The 24,919-nt window shown below is 39.2% G+C and overlaps 1 protein-coding gene across 1 annotated transcript; it reads left to right on the plus strand.

Moving 5' to 3' along the window:
* Positions 1-433: 433 nt before the first annotated feature.
* Positions 434-24,320, plus strand: MTAP (methylthioadenosine phosphorylase). Its single transcript, XM_057402709.1, has 8 exons — positions 434-512; positions 6,071-6,157; positions 10,926-10,984; positions 13,272-13,439; positions 16,144-16,246; positions 19,768-20,007; positions 20,545-20,667; positions 23,492-24,320. The coding sequence occupies exons 1-8, from the start codon at positions 486-488 to the stop codon at positions 23,528-23,530; spliced, it is 846 nt and encodes a 281-aa protein (XP_057258692.1). The 5' UTR covers positions 434-485; the 3' UTR covers positions 23,531-24,320.
* Positions 24,321-24,919: the final 599 nt, after the last annotated feature.

Raw genomic sequence — 24,919 nt, forward strand, 5'->3', positions numbered from 1 at the left:
GCATAATTATAGAAATAGGGGTGGCAATATCCACTTCTGGAGAGGAAGTATCCTGGGAGAAAAACAGGGAGGAAGAAAAAGCACTTACACCATGTGCTGTTATCCCAACTAGGGCTCTGCATCCCACATTCCTAATTGTTTCCCGAACAGCTCCAGCGGTATCGGGCGCACATTCGGAGACCAGCCCTCAGGCTGGGGAGCAGCTTCCTCGGGAGCCCCCTCCCGCTCGCACCAGGGTCTCCGTGCTGTCGGTCCTGCCTTGCGGCTCCTGGCGGCGGGAACGGCGGCAAAGGTCCCCGCGGCTGACCTCAGCGCGGGCGGGTGCTGCCACCTAGCGAGCACAGGAGGCGGCACCAGCGCGTCCCCTGCCCCTCGGGACCCCGGTGTAAGCCGGGGCCGGGCCACACGCGGCGCACCGCCTCAGCGGGCTGGCCGGCTGCCAACAGCACCGCCCCGTCCAGGCTCCCATCCTGTTTGTTACAAACATGGCCGCCGCCACTGCGGCTGTGAAGGTAAGTTTGGATCTGTGTCGCAATGCGCTGTGGAAGGAGGCTGCGGGAGGCGGCGCCCGCTGCCGCCCTCAACCCCTCCCCGCCTGTCACCGTCCCCTCCTCACCTCTCCCGGGCCGGTTGCAGGCTGGAAGGAAGGAGGGAGAGAGGAAGCGAGCGAGGAGAGAGGAAGGGAGCGAGCGAGCGAGCGAGCGAGCGAGCGGGAAGGCACCGGCCATACCGTTTGGGGCTGCGCTCTGGGAGCTGCCCCTGCCGGTGGATGGAGGTGCTGCCTCTCGCTCTTATGTTCTTATCCGCTCCCTTCCTTCCTCTCTTCTCCCCGTCTGCCAAAGGGAGCGGGCTTGGGAGCACTCTTGGACGCCGGGCGGGACAATGGCCGCCATGGCGGGTCGCGTGTTCCGGGTAGAGGGGCCTCTGCGCTGCTCCCCGCGCCTCAGGCTGCGCCGTGGCGCTTCTATAGTTACTCGTCCCGGCTTCTGTGGGAGTTCGGCCCGGCCCCAGTGTGTCGCCTTGATCAGTGAGAGAGGCCAGGCCGGGTTTGTGATCAGCGCAGGGTGCGCACGGATTCTGGAGCTGCGGCTGAAGTTTGACGGAAGATGGCTCCAAAAGGTGACGGTCTGTGCGTCAGGCCAGTTAGGCGGAAACTCTGGGTTTTGTTTTGACAAAGTATGAATCAGTGTCCTGAGGTGAAGTAACTCTTGTTCCGGTGTGTAGAAATCGGTTATAAACAGTCTTTATTTTACAGAGACAGAAGGTTTATTTATTAACTGCATGCAGCTTGCTGTTTATCTCTGTAAAGTCTTTTAAATAAAATTCTCATTATCCCCAAAACAGGAGAGGAATACAGATGTATTCACTCGTTATCACAAAGGCTCATAGCTGTTCATGAGAATGCTTAGTATGTACTGCTGTTAAAGATCCTCAGATGGACAAGTGTAGACTCCTCTCTGGCACTTCATTGTCTTGTGCTTTAACCTATATGAGGAATTTCATCAAACAACAAGTGAAGAAAAGCATACTCTTAAGTGTGGTCATTACTCGGACTCCCACAGAGAAATGCTTTTGATTTTCTAGTTACTAGTATTATTTTTTTTTGTTAGATTTCACTTTTGTTGCTCTTCTTCTCAATGTTAGAGATGGACTATACCATAGTAAAATATTTCGTACTTCATTCCACCTCAGTTCCCTTCACTTTAGATTTAATTCTAGATAACCTTAGCTACAGCTCTCATTAATTTTTTGCAGCTTATGTCCTTCATGTCCTTTCATAGAATGCAAGCTCTGGAATGGAGCAAACAGTCTTACTACCTCTTTCCATTCCTGAGATCACTCCTAGGTGTGACTGTCCCTGCCTTTTGAGGAAAGGTGAGACTTTTCTACCTGAGTCGGCTCCTCTCTGCCATTCCTTGCCTTCAGTGCCAAAGCTGCTAGGTGGAAGTAGACCTGAGTTCCCTTGGCAGGGTATCTCACCACTGAGCCTAGAGCAGCCACATTCCTTTTGATAATTCACTAGAAGGTCTGTAAAGCAGAATTTAATATAGAGTCAGGTTTTTTGATCTCTAGTCCCAAAAGCAACTGATATTCCTGGGGAGAAATAATGTAAACTGGAGGAAAAATAATTCTCTTGCAAAGAAGTAAAAATTAATTTTAGAGTTGGAGCTGCCAGCTTTTCCCATTACGTGACTTGAGAAACAGCTGCCTCAACAAATCTCTGCTGGCCTAACTTTTCTTCTACAGTAGCTGCTCTCCTGTGAATTACAGTGAGCCCAGTATTCCTCTAGCCAGTGTTGCCTCACGTGGTGTGAAGCTTGACTGCTGCTGAAGTGTTTTGCAGGTAGGAAGAAGGCAAAAGCAATTCAAGGCAGTCTAGCACTTCTGTGCTGTGGGTTCTCCACTCTGGGAGCTGTGAATATTTTGCTACCTCATTGCACTGCTGCTGTTTCTGACAGCATGGTAAAAACCTACTCTGGTACTGCTTTGGTTCAGCAAAAGCACCTGTTGACCCCACTGCGGTCCAAGAACAAATCTGAAAGCAACCTCACCAGGGCTATGCTGCTGTGAACAGACTAAGCTCTGTGCTGCCCAGATCAGGATTGCTGCTTTCTGGTACAGCAACAGTCTGTTACAGTGCTGGATCTTTGTGTTCATAGGGACCTTAGAGCATTGCAGCTCCAAAATAACTTTACATCATGTAGCTATAACTAGTATCTCCAACAGTGCACTCTTCCTCAACATTGCACTTTTTTCCACTTCAGCAGATGTAAAAATACAGACAGATAAGCATTCCCTTTTTAGTGTTGTCAATCTTGAGTCACAGGGCACTAATAAAACAAACATTATACCAAACTGCACCAAATTAAGTTACTCAAGGAACCATTTTTCTTCTAGATCTGGAGGAAAAAAAAAAAAAAAGGCACCATTTTATCCGGGCTCCTATTGATACAGTAATCTTCCACGTTTACTAAATGCATGCATGGACAGTACTAAAGGTAGTATTTTCACAGAATCACACAAGAGGTTGGAACAGATCACCAGCAGTCATCTAGTCAGGATGTCTAGACAGCTCTTGAATATCTCCAGGAAAGGAGACTTCACAGCCTCTTTGGGCAGGCTATTCTAATGTCACCCTCACAGTAATGAAATTCTTTTACAGGTGAAATTCATGTACAGGTGGAACTTCCTGTGCTTTAGTTTATGCCTGTTGCATCTTGTCCTATTGCCTGGTATCTCTGACTGTTTGTTGATTGTGAGTTTTATGATTGCTACCGTTGCACACTTATTACATGGTTTTTAAGGCAAAAAAAATTATTTATCCTAAAAATTAAATAATTTTCATGAGCAATCTAAAAATCTGAACATAAATAAGCAACATGAGTAATGTGGGAACAGACCCGGTCTTCCCTAGTGCTTGAGTGTATTCGGGGCTGGAGTTTGGATTTTTAATGGTATTTTCGTTTGCACTACTCCTCGTTTTCCACGGGGGGGTAGCAAAAGGAAATAAGAGATCTGGATAAAATTATTACAGTGTTTACGTCATCTGGTGTGGAAAGCTTTCTCAGAGAAGTTTTTGATGAGTAATGAAGACACACAGAGCCTTTGCTTGTTGAAATGAAGTGTTTGATGAGGCAAGTTACATAGTGGTTGAACAAATGAGGTCTCTATGAATGTGGAAGTTAAGAAAAAGCTAGAGGAAAAGACAGTTGGGTGTGTGCTGTGGAAGGGTGGTGTTGTGTGTTGAAGTGTGGAGGTTTTACTTGAGAGTTTTTCTGTCTTTAAAAATAATAGTAAATGGTGGAACTATGTAGAAATGAGTCATGCCATGGTGGCTTCAGTTTCTTTTTTTCATGATAAGCAGCTCAGCCATGATACGAATTCTTCTTCTTAAAAGTGAGACAAACTTTGAAACAACTGGTTGCATTGGAGCAGGAAAAAAAAATAAAGTGTAGTAGCATTTTCTCTGTATGTGTTAAATAGTGACATTATTTTTAAATATGATTTCTTTAAATGACATTTAGGCTTTAGCTTGTGAAGTGCCTGACAGTAGCCATTCTGTACAAAGAGTCAAGAGTCAAGAATACAAAGTCAAGAGAAAACTTCTCTTACTGAAAATGGAATTCCCACTAGAAAGACAAAACAAGATAGTTTTCGATAGTGAACTAGAAACAGGAAAATTCAGAGGAATTTTTCATAAGGTGGAGAATGAAATCACAGGTCAATTTAATCTTCATAAAAATGTATGTGTCAAATTACCTTTTATTTCTTTCCCCTTTTGTACAAAAGAACTATAATAGATGAGCAAAAACAAGAAATCGATGGTTACTGAAGCATGACAGATAAGTGGTAATTGAGTCACTTCATGCTTCTTCAGTACAAGCGGTAAAACACAGCAGGACTTTTAGCCTATTTCCTAAGGAAATAAAATGTATTTTATTTATGTGGCCTTCTGCTTTGCCCTCTCTTCCATTTCCACTATGTTTGAAACTATTAGTCAATTTCATAAAAAATTGGGGAAGAAGTATTTGAAAAGACTTCATAAAAAGTGTAGGAGCAAGAGTCTGTTAAAGTTACTACTTAGAGAAGGGTTGTGGGTTGAATAAAACCTGACATCAGTGTATTTTATTTACACAGGAGATAATTAGTGACTCAGCTGTAGGCAAAATTTGAATAAGTGTTTACACCATCTTAGGTACAAGATAGTCTAATTGCAAATATGTGAGAAACCCAGCAGTGCTCACAGCAGGTGAAATTGTTAGTAGCTTATTTTTGTTTCACTTGTCAAGATGATACTGAGCTGTCCCCTTTTTAAGAAGCTGTACAGAGACTATTTGCAGAAGCAGGGAAGTTCTTAGATCTTGGCAAGACAACACAAAAACCTGATTTTTAAAATAAAACCAAAAACATTTTGTATGTATAATACTATATATTAATGCCTGGTGTTCCCTATGGGGGTGTCCTGGTTTCAGCTGGGATCGAGTTAATTTTCTTCCTAGTAGCTGGTACAGTGCTGTCTTTTCGCTTTAGTCTGGGAATAATGTTATAACACACTGCTGTTCTGCTTGTTGCTGAGTATCAGCACTTAACCCTGATCAAGGACTTTTCAGTCTCTCATGCTCTGCCAGTGAGGAGGGGCACAAGAAGCCGGGAGGGAGCAGGGACAGGACACCTGGCCCAAACTAGCCAAAGGGATATTCCATACCACAGCACATCATGTCCAGTATATAAACTAGGGGTGGTGACGTGAAAGGCCCAGCTGCTTGGGTCAGGCTGGGCATCAGTTGGTGGGTGATGAGCAATTCTATTGTGTGTCACACTGGTTTCTTCTGGGTTGTTTTTTTCCCTGTTTCCTTTTTAGTTTTATATTCTCTCCCGTTGTTACTTCCTTTATCATTATTATTACTATTAGTATTATATTGTACTTTAGTTACTAAACTGTTTGTATCTCAACCTGAGGTTTTTACTTTCTTTTGATTCTCCTCCCCATCCTACCAGGAGAGAGGGGGAAGGAGGAGGTGAGTGAGTGGCTGCATGGTGCTGAATTACCAGCTGGGCTTAAACCATGACACATGTATAGGGCTCTTTTCCCCATGCAAACAAAACCCCTTTTGTTATAATGTGCTTTATACAGGTATTTACCATTCATTAGAGGCATTCCCAAATAACATCTTTCATTTTTATATTGAGAATAAATGAATGGATACATCTTTGTGCATTTTCTGTAGTTTGTTATTTTGTTTGTTTAATTTTAAAGAAAAGAATTGTAATTTAAGAAATTGGCAATTTAAGTACAGCTTAAAAATATTTAAATTTAAATACAATTTTTTTTAATACAGTTAAATTTTTAAGTTTAAATACAGTTTTAAATACCATTTAAATACAGTTTTAAAGCCAGTCATTTGAAATTTTCTTTGTGTGAAACTGTGCTTGGCATACTATGTTTTGTTGATTAGTAAGTCTTACACCGTCATGTGTGTGACATTTGTAGCTGCTTAGTTAGTTTTTCAGACATGCTGTTAAATTGAGTGTAATCTTGAGAAAACTAATATGTATTTTTCTGTGTAAGATTGGAATTATTGGTGGAACTGGCCTGGATGATCCAGATATCTTAGAAGGCAGAACAGAAAAATATGTTGACACTCCTTATGGCAAGGTCTGTATAACCTATTATTATTAGTAGTAGTAGTAGTAGTAGTACATTGCTGAAACTCTTTCTGTTTTAAAAGATGTTTGTGTTCTTTAAGAATTTTCAGACTGTTAAATGAATGCATAAAGCAAGTATTGGCACAAGACTTTATTTGCTGTATATTGTGTGATTCTTGGCTTGTAAAACCAAGGTGTTACAGAGCTAATGTACAGAGGAGACTGTAACTCTTCTCATTTGTAGATTGGATGAATTCGCAGACTTTGTCCTGGATTCACAGTCAAGAGGGATAAACCCTCACTTTCAAATCCGTGCTGTTGTGTGACATATAGTATATGTCGGATTGCTTCAGGAACCTTTCTGAATTGCAGAAAACTGTCCTTTGAGGTATATGGGCCACCATTTTCCCTCTAACACTGAGTTATTCTTTAAATACCAATGCTCTCCTTACAGTCATGCTTATAACCACATCAGTTGAAACTGATTTGAAAATGAAACTGGTTTTGGGGCACAAGTGTTCTTGACCAGCTGTCCTTCACGTCTCTTCAGCCCATTTCCTCAGCAAAAGAGTGAAGGCTAGGCATGTTGCTATATACACAATGCTGAGTGTGAAGAACAATTGCTGCCCCAAAGCATTTGGAGTAGGAACAGGCAAGACAAAGACTGAGAGTTACATAGGTAGGAAACCAATGGGGAGAGAAAGTTTCTAGTTGACACAGGAAGTTCAAAGAACTGGATCTTAGTTACTTTGTAATGTCATAAGATAGAGGGAATCTGGGTGCTTTATCTGAATCTGAATCACATCCTATGAAGACATTTTATGGGTAGAAGCTTGCCAGAAAGCTCAGCACTATGATATATGATTGAAAATCTGAATCCATGCCTCCATTCAAAATGGTTTATGGGGAAAATAAGAGTGTAAAGAGCAAGCAGAGTTTGTGTGTGTACCATTTAAGAAGGGGGAGGAGAAAAATATTAAGGGAGGAGGAAACATGATCAGAAAAATGCATTTGACTTTTCTAGCAACCTTCAAAACCTGTTAACAAACTGCAAGAGAGTGAAAGGATCTTGCCTCCTCCATTTTCTGTATCCTGCTCTTCAGATGGTACCTAACATTGGTTTGAAGTGGAATCCACTAGCTAAACAAAACAAGTTACCAGTGCCTTCCCTATTTTTTGTCATAATGATCGCAGCATGGCTGTGTCTGAAATCTGCTCAGAAATTAAAAATACCACTATGCTTGTAACAGATATTAACTGAAGTCTTCATATCCAGGAAGGGTGAAACCTCTCATAGGGGTCTCTTCAGATCAGGGTTAGGGGCACAGTGGCAGCACAACACTGGGAGGGCTGTTCAGTCACAACAATGGGATAGAACAGGATTTGGGTAGCCCAAATAATGCAGTGTGGTACGTTGCCTACAGCAGGGTTTAGTATTACTGAGAGAAGTAGGAGTACCTGCAGGATGGCTCTTGCACAAGGGAGTGGAAAAAGCTTCCATGATCCAGCACTTTTAGTGTTAGTAGGTTAGTATGGAAGACTTTTTATTTTGGAAGCATCTTAGCTCAGTCTTTCTTCCATGTTCTACACAGAATGCAACAGAATAGGGGAAAATAAATCTTGGCTGGCTGCTGTGGTTTGTGAGAAACTTTGATCAACAGACTGTGTCTGAGCTTGTGCATTATACATTTAGCATAAACGTGAAGAAAACTGTTTCTTTACTTTCAGAATCAGAATAGTAGCTTACATTTTGTTCATAGAGAGTCCTTGAATTGTCTTCTGCTTTGGCTTTCTGAAATTATATGAATCATTTCATAACAGAATTTACATCAGTAAGGAACTTGATTTTTTTTCAGGTGAAATATGGAAAAGTTTAAAGGAAACTAGTATGAGAATTTTTGCAGTTCTCTATATTGGCATTGGTCCTCTCATGGTCTTTCAAGTTACATTAGTAATACTAGTGAAAATGTGGTACATTTGTTTTTTATTAAATAAATAAGCTTACACTTGTTAATATTCCAGCTGTCTTTTCTGCCTTGTCCACTTCCACCATTTTCATTGCATCCAAACTTTGATATTCTGTGGAAAATACCCTAAAACCTTTTAGCATTCCATTTCCAGATAAGGAAAATACTGTTCTTTTCTAGAATAAGAAGATTGTTGCAACAGCATTTATATTCATCATTAAATTTTGATGCAGATATACTTTCAATCACATTGTTTTACTTCCTGGACAACAGAACTCGGTTCTGAATTATCTTTCCCCAAGTCAGCAAAATATCTTCCTGTTCTAGAAAACTATTTTAGGTGCCCCCTCTCTTTTTTTGATCATAAGCATACCTGGCAAACAAACTGCGGGCAGGGGGGTTCACCTTGTGAATGAAAATCAGACCATGTGACATAACACTGAAGCTTTTCATCTGCCTCTCCCAAACAATGTACATTGCTTGGTTCCTAAACTAGATCCCAGATTAAATGGCTTGAGGAACCTGTGAGATACTTCTCCATCTCAAGTTTTCCATATTTATTTCGCTTGTACATTCTTTTATTCGGTTCCAGCTTGCTTCTGAGGTAAGACAAAGGAAAAAAAAAGTTCTGTAAACATCATATGAACAATATGTATGTTCATGTTGCATACAAAGGAGATTTATTTCAGTTGTTTGTTACTGTCGTCATTTAGGATTAATTGCTGTGCTTCTTTGCTTTCTTTTCTGTTTTGCAACACTGAGTAATATATATCTGACTTCGACTTTCTGGAAAGGGGAAGTAGTTAAATACATGTATGAATTATTAATGTTTGAGAACATTTTATTGGGCCTTTTATTAAATCTTGTTTTTAAAATACTGAGCTTTAAATTCAGATTGCTCCTTTGTAAATTTTGTTATTTTATCAGCACTTCAAAGCTTCTGACTACAACTGAGATAATAGTAGAGAGGTACAGCATTGGAAAGAACTTGTGGGAGAAAGAGAACAGAACAGAAGCATGCACTAACTCTTACATACTTTGAAGTTTCTGTATCTTTCACTTCGTTATAACTTTTACACACACTGATTTGTCCTTATTTCCTCTCTTTTAATGACCCACAATACAGTATCTGCACATTATTCACTTAATTAAACTGTCAGTTCATCATTTTCAAGCACATTCTTTGCTCAAAATATTTCTTTTTTGCCACCATGTTTCTAGTAATCATGTGCAAGAAGGGTATGCAGGCAGTCACCTGGAAGATGCCCTCAAAGTGTTCTATGGAAATATGTGTGAAGATGACAACTAGATCACCCTGAAGCCTTTTGAAATTACTAGGGTGAATGTAGATACGGAAAGAAACCCTGGCTGCTGCAGCTAGATTCTGAAGCCTGCTGGATTTCAAAGGTGTTTCATTTTAGCTGCATCAGCTGTAAGCCAGAATTCAGTGGAGCTGTGTGGTGGGGATGAACATCAAATAGAAGTTAAACTACACCTTTCTACCCCAATTTGGACATTAATATAAACTTGAACCTATCACTTGCAATAAAATTTGAATCTGTCACTTGCAAAGAAAAGGGTCCAGTCTTCAACTTACTGATCTTTTAATTTTCATTATCTCATAAGGTTTAATAAGGCCAAGTGCAAGGTCCTCTAGCTGGGGTGGGGCAGTCCCCAGCGTCAACTCAGGCTGGGCAGAGGATGAGCTGAGAGCAGCCCAGAGGAGAAAGACTGGAGGTGTTGGTTGACAAGAAGATCAACATGAGCCAGCATTGTCTGCTCACAGCCCAGAAACCCAGCTGTATCCTGAGCTACCTCAACAGGAGCATGACCAGCAGGTTGAAGGAAGTGATCCTGCCCCTCTACTCCACTCTCATGAGATTCCACCTGCAGTACTGTGTTCACCTTTAAGGACCCCCAGTGCAGGAGGAACATGGATCTGCCCAAGCAAGTCCAGAGGAAGCCATGAAAATACTCAGAGGGCTGAAGCACCTCTGCTTTGGAGACAGACTGGGAGAGTTGGGCTTGTTCAGCCTCGAAAAGAGAAGGCTCCAGGGAGACCTTAGAGCAGCCTTCCAGTACCTAAAGGGGTCCTACAAGAAAGCTGGGGAGGAACTTCTTACGAGGGCATGTAGGCATAGGACAAGGAGGAATGGCTTTAAGTTGAAAGAGGGTAGATTTAGATATAAAGGCCTAAAGATCTTTAGATATAAGGAAGACATTCTTTACCATGAGGGTGGTGAGGTGCTGGCACAGGTTGCCCAGGGAAGCTGTGGCTGCCCCACCCCGGCTGTGTTCAAGGCCAGGTTGGATGGCTGTTGGAGCAACCTGGTCTAGTGCAAGGTGTCCCTGCCTGTGGCAGGGGGTTGGAACTGGATGAGTTTTAAGGTCCCTTCCGACCCAAACCATCCTATGATTCTATTCTATGAACTAGTTACTATAAAAAAATAAAATATTCTACATCAACTAAGCAACATGTACATGCTGCTTATTTTCAAGTTTGTGTAGCATTGTTTGAAATACTGTTTCAAAGTATTTGAAAGTATTACTGTTTCAAACCCTAAAGCACAGAGTTGCAATATTAATCTTGGCAGGAGCATATTAAAATTGTGATTTCGTGTTAGATCTGCCTGTTCTAACCCGCCATACTGTTACTAACCCATCATATCAAATTACAGAGCAGAGCTGAAGAAAATGTGAGTCTACAGTGGTAACCAGTATTTCCTTTCATAGCTGTCCTGCTTAAGTAGTAGTTAAGGTTTCTAATGTGATTGTGAGGCTGTAACTCATTGTTATTTGCTTGTTTTGCAGCCATCAGATGCTTTGATATTGGGAAAGATAAAAAATGTGGACTGTGTTCTGTTGGCAAGGTAAATGAACATTTTGAGAGAGTTTATATTATGTGTTCTAAAGTTTTCTCAGAAGTTTCTTTTTACATTAGGTGAGCTGAATTTTTACTCTGACTTCGCCTTGTTCTTTGTGGACTTTTTTTTTTTTTCTGAACAAATTTGGTGCTGCAGGGAGTAAAAGCATAAAAAGTACCGTCTAGGTTAGGAAAGGGAAATCCAGTGGGGGTGCTGCCTGCTTTTGTAATAGGTAGGTAGTGCCTGATAAGCCCAGTAATCCATCTCCTCTCTGTATTTGCAATTTTCTATTGTGAAACTTAGAAGTTGCCTGTTTCCAGATGAATTATATCTCTGGTATCCCTATAGACTCTTCCAAACCATTCCCTTTTATTACTGAGTCCTCTGGCTGTTACCTTTATTGCTTAGGAGGCTGCATGCCCTCTAGTTATCCTTCCTTGAGTCATTTTTATTCAGACATCTCTTAAAGAGACTCAGGAAGCAGGGACTGCACTTGGGTGTATGGAAATACCACAGTAGTGTAAACATGGATACCTAGGACGAGTGTGCTGCTAAATTAAATATAAGAATAGTAAAACATCTCACAGCATGACCAGAGCCAAGTGCTGATAGTGTCTGTCAGCAGTTCACAGGTGGTGAATTGAGTCCAGGATCCACCCAGAGTCCTGTCAGAAGCAGCAGAAAATGCAGGAGTAGTAGGGCCAAAGATAGGCTGGAGACAAGACTGCAGCATGTGTCCAAAGTCCATCCAGAAAACATATCTCAAGGCAAACTACAGCATAGGTCTAAAGGCCATCCTGGAGGCAGGGCTGGGGACAGGCACACCTGTGACATAGCTGAGGCCAGGAATGGAGGCTGAGGCCTGACCTTGGAGGCAGGAGGACCTAGGTTCATGGGTGTTTGGGTGAAGGGTGAGGCAGGCCAGGGCAACTACGACTCAGTGGTGCCCTTAGGGCCTCAATTCTTTTCGTTACAGTATTTTTCCATTAATCTACTCAGTGTTAAGTGTTTCTGCAACTCCTCTTTTGTGTGTGGTTTTACTTATCTTTCTTGCGCCGACTTTGCTCATGCATTTTATTCACCTGGACAACATTTTTCTGATTTTCTCAAATGAAATGCTAAGCCAAGATCTCATAGCTGTACTATATTAAAGTAAAACTTGGGTTACAGGTGGCTGAACTTACAAGCTGTGGTTTACATCCTCATTGGAACTTAGAACCATTCATATACAACCTTCATAAGTTTACTTCTGGGGCTGAGAAACTTGCAACTTCACTTTGTGTTTTGGGAAAAATAACACAATTGCTTGAGAATGTCAGATTTTTTTTTTAAGGCATACATATTCTTAAAGAGGATTATGACAACAAAAATTAAAAAATAAACCTACATGCCTAGCAGCTTACCAGAAATGCTAATGACAACATGAGAATCTTCTCTGACTGCTTGGTCATGTTGTGTGCAATGCCCAGTTCCCAACTGATTAAGTTCTTAAGACCTTCTGGTCTCTGTGAAAAAAATCAATTGGGAAATTAAGTTCCTCCTTTCCTCTTGTATGGTTGAAAATAACTTTCAAATTTGTTTGGTAACTGCATGAGTGATACACCTCTGTAGACATGACAGAGGTAACACGAAAGCTTGTGCTTACAAGACTAAGTATTTCCTGTCTTGGTAAAAAAATACACTGCAACAGTGTGAAGTGATTCTTCTAGTTTATGAAAGATCTCAGATCATTTTAAGAGCAAAGAGAAAAATGTGATGATTCTACAGTGTTCTTTGGGAAGGTGACTTTCTGTTCTTTCTGGTCTTAATTTCCTGTGATACGCTGTTCTTTTCTGGGTAGAAGAAAACAAACTGAACTTCTGAGCAGAAAATTTGTAGGCATATATAAATCTTAAAATTTGTTGTAGTATGTAGAAGATTAAATTTGTTACATTGGATTTTCAGAATCTATGGAACTGAAAAAATTCAGAGAAAAATGCTTTTTGTACTTTTGAAGCTGCTAAAGTATATTTGGATCATATTTTCAGGTTTCTTTCCCTTTCAGTCTTGAACTTAAAAATATTTCATTTAAAAAGAAGACTATACCAGTACTTCTTTAAATCAAATACTGAGAGAACATTAATACACTTAGGAAAACAAGCTACACTGAAAGTAGCTGAAATGATTCTACCTCCAATGTTCCACCTCCAGTGTTGTTAGAGAAATTACATTTTCTGGAATTCTCTTTAACTGGGAGAAAGAAGGCAATTTCAGTCTAGTTTATTTTACTCTCTTGCAATGTGTATCTTTGCAGACATGGAAGGCATCATACAGTTATGCCATCAAATGTCAATTACCGTGCCAATATCTGGGCATTGAAAGAAGAAAATTGTTCCCATGTATTAGTGACTACTGCCTGTGGTTCATTACAAGAGGAAATACAACCTGGTGATCTTGTCATAATTGACCAGTTCATTGACAGGTGAGTAACATTTGGGCTTAATTGTGTTCTTAGTTTTGAGGGAGAAAAATTGGACAAGTGAGGTTAAACTGTTTAATAACATGTAAATTTTTTTTTTTTTTTTTTTTTTGTGGAATGAGGTGGTAGCTTCAGTTCTTATGGCAAAAAGTAACATCGTACAAGAAGACATGATAGGAAACAGGAATGAGATTACAAGAAGTTCAGCTCTCAAGACACAAAAGAAAAATCAGGCTTTGAAGAATAGCCTCAAGCAAACTAACATATATCTCTTTTGGAAGAGCTTTCTGAAGAGAATATATCTTCTGCTCTCAGATGTGGGAGAGGAACATGAATAAGAGCATAGGCTGTTATAAATTTTAAGAATCTGAAAGGAGATGGAAAGGTGCAAGAAAACATAGTAGGAGCCAGGTAGGAAAATATGTACTGTAATAATGAAGCTCTGCAGAAGAGAGATCATATGCAACACAGTGCATAAAGATAGGAAGTTGTTTTAAAAACAGGATAGATGCTAGCATTTTTTATTTGCAAAGAATCAAAAAGAAGTAAATTTTTTCCAAAGTCTGTGTTTTCCAGTCAGTCCTCTCCTCTTTGATTATTTGACCTTTAGAAAAATTCAAGCACAGGGGAAAAAAAAACCAAACATATTTAAAGACCACCAACTACATCAAATACTTCAAAAATGTAGTTGCACTTTTTAAGAGGTAAATTTGTTATTTGTGCTTACAGGTGTTCTATATCTGGAATTATTTGGGTATTCCACCCAATTTTAAGTGTTTGGAATGGTTTGTGCAGCTTCTTTATGCTTTTGTGAGGCTGCTGGTAATACTTTGTTGCCAACTGAAGATGTATACCTACATTTGTTTTCTCCTGTGCTGGGGGCCCAGAGAGGTACTGGAGTCCCTGTTTTTTGGAGATACTCAAAAGTCACCTGAACGTGGTCCTGGGCAACCGGTTCTAGGTGGACTAGCCTGAGCAGGGGGTTGGACCAGATTACTCCAGAGGTTTTTTCTAACCACTTTTTCTAGCCACTCTGTAGCTCTGTGGTCTGTGGTCTTCATTTAGAGTTTATTCAGATGATCGCCAGTAGTAGCGCATAGCCCATATATGAGCAATGTTTTGTTCAGGCAAGTAAGTTTTCATTTCAGTGTAGAAGAGTGGGAACTTTTGGAGACTTGTTTCATGCTTCAGGAAACCAAGAAGCTACTCAGAAAAGTAGTTGAGAATGTTTCAGTATGGAAAACAATATGTAATAGGAATTTAAAGATCATTACTAGCCTGCCCTTTAATTCAGAAAACTGAATTAAAGACAAGTTTTAATAGTCTGTTTCTTTTGACAGTTTCATTTCTCTGATTAGTCTTTTTGCCTGAGGACCTCTGCCAGTGAGCGTCACACTGCTGGCTCTTTGGAGAGAGGGTCTGCATTTTTGCCTTTCACAAGGCTGTATCATTCCTAAGAGTTTTTCTTAAGTTTGTATATGTAGTGCTAAAATAGTGGGATTTCTTTATTAGACCATGTCATAATGTGGCCATTCTCTCCAAAAAACACGGGGTATCTGAAAGTCAGAGATGAATATCCTCAGAGCTTTTCTAAGCTCTTGTTGGCCTGTCCAACAACATCTGAAGTATTGTAGTGCACAAAATGGATTATGACTTTTCCCATTTGCTCCAATTCCAATTGCATATGTTTTTAATTTACTGATCTCTTTTCCTATTTTATTATCTCATCCTTAAGACTACACCATTGTTTCTTTTTATTTTTCCCCAAATCTACTCTGACATATAACTTGTATTTTATTTAAATATTTGCTGGTGACTTGGACGGGGAACTGTTTTGAGCAATAGTAACAGTAGAGATTTTGTGGTTTAGCTGTGGGTTGAATTTGACTGTTGCCTTACTTTTCTCCTGTAGAGTACAGTATTTACACACTGAGGGGAAGAAAAGAATGTCTCAAATAATTTTGTTCCAAATGGGGTTTGCCATACAATTAGCTGAATTAGCTTGAGGCAGTACATTTGAAGGTAAAGTGGTGGTGGGCAACAGTCCTAGTAGTTGTCAGAATGGCATGCTGAATGGCAATTTCTGTAGCATTTGACCATTTCTGTGCAAGGAAACAGTTTCTCAATTGAAAAAAGGAAGAAGAAACATTCTTTTGCTTGCAGGCTACCAATACATGTATGTGATTTTTCTGAGAGAATGAAGACATCCTGTTCCAGGGTTTTTCTGATTAAATTCACACCTCTCTTGTTCAGGAAGCTGTTCCTATAAATTCTCATCTCTTAAATTTGGGAGTGAAATAATATGATCAAGCTCTATTTTGACTAGTTTGATTCAGACTTGATTCTTTTACTTCCTGGAAGCTTACCATGCTTTTATTTTCAGAGATTACTTGCCTGACTATTGAATTTAGCTGATTTCTTCTGGGTAGAATGGCAGCATATTGTGGCAGTTTGTGTAATTTAGGAATAAATTGGCTTTTCAGTATGTTAACAACAGATTTTCTCTAATTAATTGACAGTGTGCAACTGGAGTAACAGTTAATACTCCTGAGCTCAATTCTGAAAGGTTTGTACAGGTAGTCATTAATATCATACTGATACTTTTGTTCCATCCCAGGAATGCTGTTTTCAGATTTGTGTAAATATCTTGCTTTGTCTTCTGTTTTCTCCCTGTTCTTCTCATTGAGCATGTTTTCTGCTTTTCCAGGACAACTAAAAGGCATTGTACTTTCTATGATGGGCAGCATTCCAGTCTTTCAGGAGTATGTCATGTTCCAATGGCAGAGCCATTCTGCACCAAAACCAGAGAGGTTAGTGAATTTTGTAGTGATATTTAGAAATGTTACTTTTGTGGCACTTTCTTGTGATACAGTAGCCTAATTATGCATTCTTAGAATACAGTGGCAATGTGCATCTCTTTATTCCTGTTTCTCAAATATGTCATGGTGTGAAGGAAAAATGTGACATTTGGAAAGCATGGAAAATAACAAATCTTGTTTCTGTAGGAGCTGTCTTCCTGAGGGAGATATGCAGAAGACATCAGTTGGCAACGGAAATTTTTCCAGGATCTTAATAACAGAACAAAAGATCTTAATTTCATGTAACCAGAGAAGAAAGCAACAGACTGGACAAAGCATGAAATTAATTAGGGAATTAGTTCATTTTTGTTCTGAGTAAAACTTCACCTTTGGTAGATGCTCTCTGCACACTTAATACAAAGAATTAAATAAATAGTACTTTGGCATTCACAGAAATTTACAATATTGCATTTGTGCTTTTTTACATTGTAGCAATGGCTGACTGTGGAGAGGCAAAGCTTCGTTTAAAGGATGTTAAACATAGAAACAAGCCAAATTACAGTAGTCTTTTATTCTTAACTGTTGCTCTTAGTTTCACCATTTCAAGATTTTCAGGGTTCAAAAACACTTAAGACTAAGCAGTGTGAAGCTGTGCTCCCTTTTTCAACACCCTTAGAAGCTTCTGGGAGGAGTGCATCTGTGGTTAAATATGCCAGCTCAGTATATTCTTAGATTTGAGGACCTATTGGTCTACAGCATTGTTAGAGAAATGCTTCAGTCCACTTGGAATCAAGGTGTTTTGCAATGAAGTAAAAACATTTTACATCTCATGAAGAAACAAACCACTACGTATTATACATGTACATGCTTTTGCCTTTCCTCCATTGAGCAGCAAATTATACAAAATACTTTGCATTTTCATGCAACAAGAGCCTAGACACATGCTCTTACCAGAGGTTAGTTGTTACATAGTTGCTTACTAACTTTGGACATGAAGTCATGTCTCAAGAGATGCAAGAAGTTTATTGAGAGCTAACTGTACACTTTCTGAAACTGGTTAAAACCAGTGTTATTACTGAAGTGATAGGCAGTATTTCATACTGTGTGCCTTTCTCACTTTTTTAACAAGGTAAGTAGATACGCATAAACCGTTTCCTGAGGTTGCAGGAAATACATGACAAGGCTAGTTTTCATTTGATTCTTGAGCAGCTAGAAAAGATGTTCATTTTTTGAAAAATAACAGAGAAACGCTTCTTTTTAAACAGAGAAAAAACATTTAGGTACTTCCCAGTCTCACATGTGATCATTACCTCATTAGCCTATGTGTTCTAATCAGCCTAACAGATGTTTTAAAGAACATGAGAACATGTGGTTTGAGCTCTCAGTGAGGCTGAAAATGGATACTTTCACTTCATTTGAAAATGCCAGATAAAAGAGACTTTAACTTTTTTCCTGGAACTGTCCCTGAACATTCTTGGGATAATTTCAGCTCACTAACTTATCTTAGTTCAGGAGAATTTCTTAGATAAATGTAATAATAATGAAGTCAAAACTGTTAATGTAATAGACTATGTAAGGAATTTTGCATTAAAACATCTGAAAACTTTATATTAAATTGCATTTGTGTAAATACATGAAAGTAGTGTTTTATTTGGTTTATGCTCTGTAAATTAAATGATAATCTGAAAGGAATTTACCTTTTATCTGACTGTAAAATTTTTAATAATGTAGGGTGCCTTGGTTATTACTGCTTTCAGAAACAGAAACTAGCTGCAACAACTTATAGAGAGTAAAGTTGGAACTTTGTAAAGAGTTTCAGGGAAATACTGTTCAAGTGTGGTTTAAGTCAAATCACAATTGAAGTTCTCTTATTGATTTATTAATAACATATAATTAACTGGCAATAATTGAATAATATATTCAGAATGAATATCAGCAATAAACCACAACATTAAGTATGATTAATATTAGATTAACTTACAGCATGTGAATAAATACCTACAAGTTTTAAAATGTCATACTGTGGCTAATCCCCAGAAGCTGTGCTTTACCCCTATGCTCATTTTCACACAGTTGTATGAACAAATACCCTTTCGCAGCACATGTGGGTTACGTGCACCCATCCTCTTCTGCGGGTGCAGGTTCACCTGTAGTGGGAGATGTGGGTACTCCAGCTTTATGTGTTCTTGCTCTGCACCACACAATCCACTCATGTCAGTAAGTAGACACCTCAGAAGGTCTTATAGCACACTCAAAGTATCGCGGCTTGTTGCACCTGTGTATGTCGAGTGCAGGCTTCTAAAAGGCTTTTTCCAGGGAGGCTGCTCCACCTGGACTGTGGGAGAGTAATGATGCTGACAAGTCAGCTTCTGGTGGTGTCAGACTAGGTTTTCACTGCTGCTGTGTTACAGAGGTCTCTCCTGTCACAATTTTTCATACTGCTTTTATCCTTCTTTTCAAGCTTTTATTTTCTGTTGATAGTAATTTTAAACAGATATCATTGCAGTTACTTTCCCCTTCCTACTCAGGGCAGTTACAGGTGTGTCAGTCTCATTTATACTTGCTGGTACCCTCTTATTCCTACTGTATCAACTGGCGTTAGCCGGGCCATTTACCAAGAGAGAAGGTCATTGTGATTTTGTCATATACAAGGTCCTGGTTGGAACTGTAAAGGCTAATGTGAAGTACGTGGTATATGTAAAGTGTACAGTTCAGTTACTGGCATGGAAAAATGAAGTAATAATTTCTCTACAGATTCCCAGGGTACTCTTTGAAATATGTGCTTCATAGCTTGAGTTTTACAAGCATATAGTAATACAAAGTCTTACTTTTGAAAAAGTAAATTTCCTATTACTGTTTTCACCAGCTCAACTCCACCATGTGGTAATGTAGTGCTCAGTGGAGCATTTTAACCAATCTGTTCTCAGTATAAACCCAGCCTAAGTGTCATGCAAAAATTTTCTGTTTTCCAGTCTTCTCTGTCTGCATTTTCAAACAGTAATCCAACTGATACTTAACAAAATCAGAGGAATTCATGGAATCATAGAATAGTTAGGGTTGGAAAGGACCTTAAGATCATCTAGTTCCAACCCCCCTGCCATGGGCAGGGACACTTCCCACTAAACCATGCCATCCAAGGCTCTTTCCAACCTTTCCAACACCACCAGGGATGGAGCATTCACAGGTTCCCTGGGCAACCCATTCCAGTGCCTCACCACCCTAACAGGAAAGAATTTCTTATATCCAATCTAAACCTCCCCTAATTAATTTTGAACCCATTACTCCTTGTCCTAGCACTACAATCCCTAATGCATAGGCCATCCCTAGCATCCCTATAGTAGGACTATTAACATTTCTTACTGCATGAGGAAAGTGAAACTGATCCTTGGTTTTGGATGTCTCTAGCTGTATGAAGCTTGACATTTTTGTATAAAGCTAATTTTATTTGTATGCAAGTTTTTTGATGGGTTGCAAAAGTAGTGCATCAAGGGGAATTATTTATTTCCTTTTCCTGATATTGGCATGTTTTTCAGGTTCTCATTGAGACCGCCAAGAAGCTGGGGCTCCAGTGTCATTCTAAGGGGACAGTGATCACAATTGAAGGCCCACGTTTCAGTTCTCGAGCAGAAAGCCTTATGTTTCGCAGCTGGGGAGCTGATGTTATCAATATGACCACAGTGCCTGAAGTGATTCTTGCAAAAGAAGCTGGAATGAGTTATGCTAGTATTGCCATGGCAACAGATTATGACTGCTGGAAGGAGCATGAAGAAGCAGTGAGTAAAACTTTTTTTTTCTCTGGGTCCTGTCCTGAGTAATCTGGATGAGAACCTGTAGGTTTTGTAAGAGATCATGTACTGAAATACATCTGTTTTTACATCAGTATTTCTGAGTTATTCTGGGTGAACAATTGTGAAAGTAAGAACAGAATCAGTTGTTGCTACCTCATTCATTTTCATAAACTGGCCTCACTACTAGCAAAATTGTCTATTCTTGCCTGAATCAGGGCATCTGTATATGAAGCTCATGAGCTCGTGTATGATTTGTCTTCCCATAATTTGTCTAGCGTTTTGGGGTTGGTTTTCATGTCTTTTGCAGCTCAGTGCAAAATGATGTATCTGCTTTAGTTCTCTTATTTGTGTAAAATACAATCAGACATGTGCCCACAGAGGAAAGAAGTTTTTACTGGCTAAAAAGATTTTAAGGCTTCACCTTTCCAGTTAGAGATGTATGAGTTAAATTAATTTATTTGGGTATTTAAATTGTGTGCCATCAGAAATAAGATACACCACTCAGTTTTATTGTATTTCTAGGTTTCAGTGGATAAAGTTTTAAAGACGCTGAAAGGGAATGCAAATAAGGCTACTAGCATACTCCTTACTGCTATACCTCAGATAGGTTCCATGGAATGGACTGACACCCTGCACAGCCTGAAAGTAAGTATACACGATGCTGATGAGTAGTAGGAACAATGTATGCATTTATACATGTAATATAGGTATACATTCCAAGATGTTTCTGCTTAAATCACAGCTTCTTAGAGTAGGTGCTTCAACAAGCTGAATCCATTTAAGATGAGTAAACAAATCCATACAAGATTCTCACAAGCTTTATTGCAAAGATCTAGCTTCAGTTTTAAAAAAGAGTTACAAAAGGTAAAAAAATTTAAGAACATCTGTATATTGTTGATGAAGTGTTATCCTTCATAGCACAGGTAAGATACAAGTCCGTGTGAGTATCCAAATGAAAAACGCGTACCTGTACTCAGTTTTAGCTTAGCTCTTCAAAACTATGAAAATCCAAGCAGAGAAAACTGAACCAAATTAAAAACATGGTGCTGTCTTAATATGTAGAAAGAAAGGAGTCTGTTATATATATATATAGATAATAGACTGAAATTGTTGGAACTGTGTTCTCCCACAGGTTTCAGATCCACAAAGCGTTAAAAAAATACAAGATAAAAACATTTGAAAATACATTGATGGGAAATTTGGGGGCAGATTTTTTCTTAGACAAGAGTTTACTTAAATATTTTAGATCACCTCCAGTAATGGCATGTTTGACGTTCATTTGTGATTATATCATAGAGGGAAAGAAAAATTTTAAAATAGTTTATATGTCTGTACAACTGTTTTTGAGATTTTGAGAGTTGCTGTTCTCTGGTAACTCCTCTCTTGGGTTCTTTCTTTCTTTTTTCTGAGAACCTACTTTTTATTAGAAGGTCTTTGGTTATGTTTGTGACTCTTCGTCGCCCAGTTATCTGAAATTTTAATGTTTCTTCTGTACATTTATGAGTTAACTGACTTTTTTCCCTTTCCCCTTTGCAGTCTTTAGGAAGTTATGTCATGGATGGGTAAGGGAGACAACAGAATCAGTATTCCTTCTCACCTCTACTCCACAGAAGATATTTTCAGAGGACAAGGGTTACACTTTTTGTTTTTGTTTACTAGGCATTTATATGCCTTGTATACAAAAAAAACTCTCAAGCGTTTGAACAAATAATCTAAAAAGAGGTGCTAGATATTCCTCAGCTACTTTGGCCGTGCTGTCATGCAAGGAAATTTTCCAAGCATATAATGCCGCCTAAGTACTGAGGAATCTGTCTCCAATTTTGGCAGGTGTACTGCAGTAGGCATTGTTCTGTTTCTTTCATTTGTATGATTGTCATGATTCTTCATCAGGAGTAAAAGAGCAGGTGACTGGCACTGAGTTTGCAAGGTTCCTCTTTAACAAATGCTAACCCTTCTTTCAGTTCATTGCAGCTGTTTAGAACACCAGTTCAAGTGCTTCATCCAGCTCAGCCCCTGAACTATTTGCTGCAAAGAAAATACGCATCAAAGGAAGGGTCATTCCATTCTCATATAGCTTCTTACACACTTAGGCATCTGCTACTGCCTGATCAGTGATGAGTATTGAGATAATTTTTCTTGGACTTGGCAATTCTTTTGTGTGTAGGCTATTTGCTGATAGTAACTTGGTTTGAGTGATAATATACTGAGCAAGAATGTTGATCTGAAGGCATTAGAAGAACTGAAAATAGGAACTATGTATGGGCAGTGAGGATTGAGATCTTATGTCAGAAGACCAGGAGTCATTGATTGGTTTCAATTTAAACAAGTACTCTGGAAAAGTGACAAGAAAGCCCAAGGCTTTGGAGGTTACCTCTGATTTTACTTAGTAAGGGCAGGAAAGGCTAAAAATCTTTGTTTGAGGCAGTAAATATTGCTAGTATAGATGAGAGATTGGTCCTAGGCTTCTGTGTTACTGAATAAGGAGAGAGACAGTTTTGCAATACAGCAAAGAGATGCATATATGTGTATGAGTGTGTAGTTGAACCATAAAGAGTTTTAAAAAGCTATTCTCTTTGTAGATGTGTTCTTCTGTGTGTTTTACTCTGGGAATTTTAAAGGCCAGATGATGGAGGCACCTTTTCCTAGAGCTTGAAGGCAGTGCTTCTTGCATGCCCTGCAGTAACGTGGTAAGGAATGCAGACAAGGAGGCAGCTGAGCAAAACTGCAGCTGGTACTCTGCTATTATTGATGATGTAAAGCCATGCCAGCCTGTATCCAGGACACATCTGGGCATCTCATATGGGCATTTACCAGTGTCTGCTTCTAGTGTTTGGGAAAGCCTGTGAAACCATCTCTATATAGACACAATTTTTCCTCTGAGTTTTGTAATCTGGCTGTTGTGACTGGAGGAACTTCACCAGGCAGGAGTTCTTTGAAGTTTGTCTCTGCCTGGCTGCTGTCTCTTTCCATATGCGCCTTTAGAGAAAGGTTTCTGTTCTTGAGAGCTGTACTTCAATATTGATGGAAGAAACTTGTAGAAATCACTTTTTTTTAAGGAACTTCATTTTCAAAGCATTCTGATTATATTTGTAAAGAGCTTTCTGGAATGTGATGTAGCCAGTATGCTAGCCTTAAAAATGAAAAGCAAGCTGCACAGTGTTTCATTTGTAGCCTGTGAGCCTAACATCTTTAATTTAGTGTTTCTTCAATATGATTGTTGTTCTCAGTACCAATAAGCCTGTTACTTAGGTTTATGGAGTTGTAATGTCAAGTCCTTGAACTGTTGGCAGGTATCCTGTCCCTGTAATTTTTGTGGTGTCAGAGGAAGTTGGAAATACTGTACACATGAAAAGAGTTATGCCTGTTTGTAATCCAAATAGAAGCTATGTAGTCTGGCTTTTATGTTGAAAAGTAATTCTGCTGTGCATTGGCAGAGGAAGCATTCATCTACTTTGTCTTTGTATTTCAGACAACAGTGCAGTGTTCGGTCATTCTGCCAAAACAGTAACAGCCTGGATGGATCTTGGAGTTCAGGTGCTCACAAGGAAGAGTGGATCACTCTTGAACTCCAGAGGTTATAATATCTTCAAAAACTATTACAAACATAAAAGATTACAGTAAACATTTACCAATGATAATGTGTAAGACAACTTTTATAACTTGTCGTGCTTGATAATGTATAAGATGTTGTCATGCTCTGTTCAGTGACACCTTTCTGGAAGAAAGGACGGGCTAGGTAATACTCTTACAGTTTCATAAAATAAGAACTAAGAAAGCAGATTCACAGGTATGCTATTTGCTTTGCTGTTTCTGCCTGCATCTTTTCCTTCAGCAAGGCAAATACTTACAGTTCACTTCAGAAACATACCAGAAAAAATGAACAATCCATTTCAAAACAGAATTATACTATTTTTGTACGTTATCAGGTTTTTTTTATTTCAGTGAATTTTTTTAAAGCAATGGTTTTTGTTTGTGTTATAAAAGACACATATTAATAATTGTGGTGGTTCTTTCACAGCAGCAGTTGTGAAATGAATGTTATCGCTTTAAATAATTAGGTAATGCCTAAGTCAATTTGTGCCTGGAAATGTACTTATGTCACTTGCAGATCTGTACTGCTGCCAGTGTCCCGAACACTGTGCTGGCCTTTTGCTGCTTCATTGATCTGAACAACTCCGAGATTAGTTTCTGGTTTAAGTGATGCATGTGCTTTGAATGTGTGCATTTCTTTTTTTACACAATTTGACTTCAGTAAAATAATGCGCTTCTTGCCTAGTAAATAAAACAAATGAAACCTATGCTTCTCCAAGCTGTGTGGAACTTTTTTAATTAATATTATTTACTTCTAGTCATTAGTGAGTGAATTTTGTTTGTCTGACAGTAACTTTTCCCATTCATGGGCAGGTTAGTGGTCATACCTTGTGAGCACCACTTGTAGAAAGACCACTTTCCGGAAGTACTGTGCTGCTGTTCTGAGTCCCTGAAATAGTAGAGATTGTTGAGACAGAAGTGGGTGAGAATCCAGTCCAAACCAAGCAAGGGAAAGATCAGAAACATGAAATGTATGGATTGTTACAGAAAAAAAAATAAAATCCAAAGGTAAACAAAAAAAGTAGGTACATAAAGATTTTTAGCTTACTAGTCCAGTCTCCTTCTGTGAAGCCTTTAGATTTGGTCACATTTTCCCAAGCAAAAACAGTGCAGATGCTTTTCAGGTACTGGGAAAATAGTCTAACCAACTTTCTGTATTTCCTTTTTAAAGAAACTTAAATTGCAGGAGGCACACCTTGAAGCTTGACAGGAAGAAGGCTACCAATCTAACATAGCTTTTTCTTTTTGTGGTTTAAGCCCAGACGGTAGCTCAGAACCACGCAGCTACTAGCTCACTCTCCCTTTT

This window comes from Pezoporus wallicus, unplaced genomic scaffold, assembly GCF_028554395.1.
Source record: "Pezoporus wallicus isolate ANWC-B61680 ecotype Strahan unplaced genomic scaffold, APGP_CSIRO_Pwel_v1 contig_8566, whole genome shotgun sequence".
Lineage (NCBI taxonomy): Eukaryota > Metazoa > Chordata > Aves > Psittaciformes > Psittacidae > Pezoporus > Pezoporus wallicus.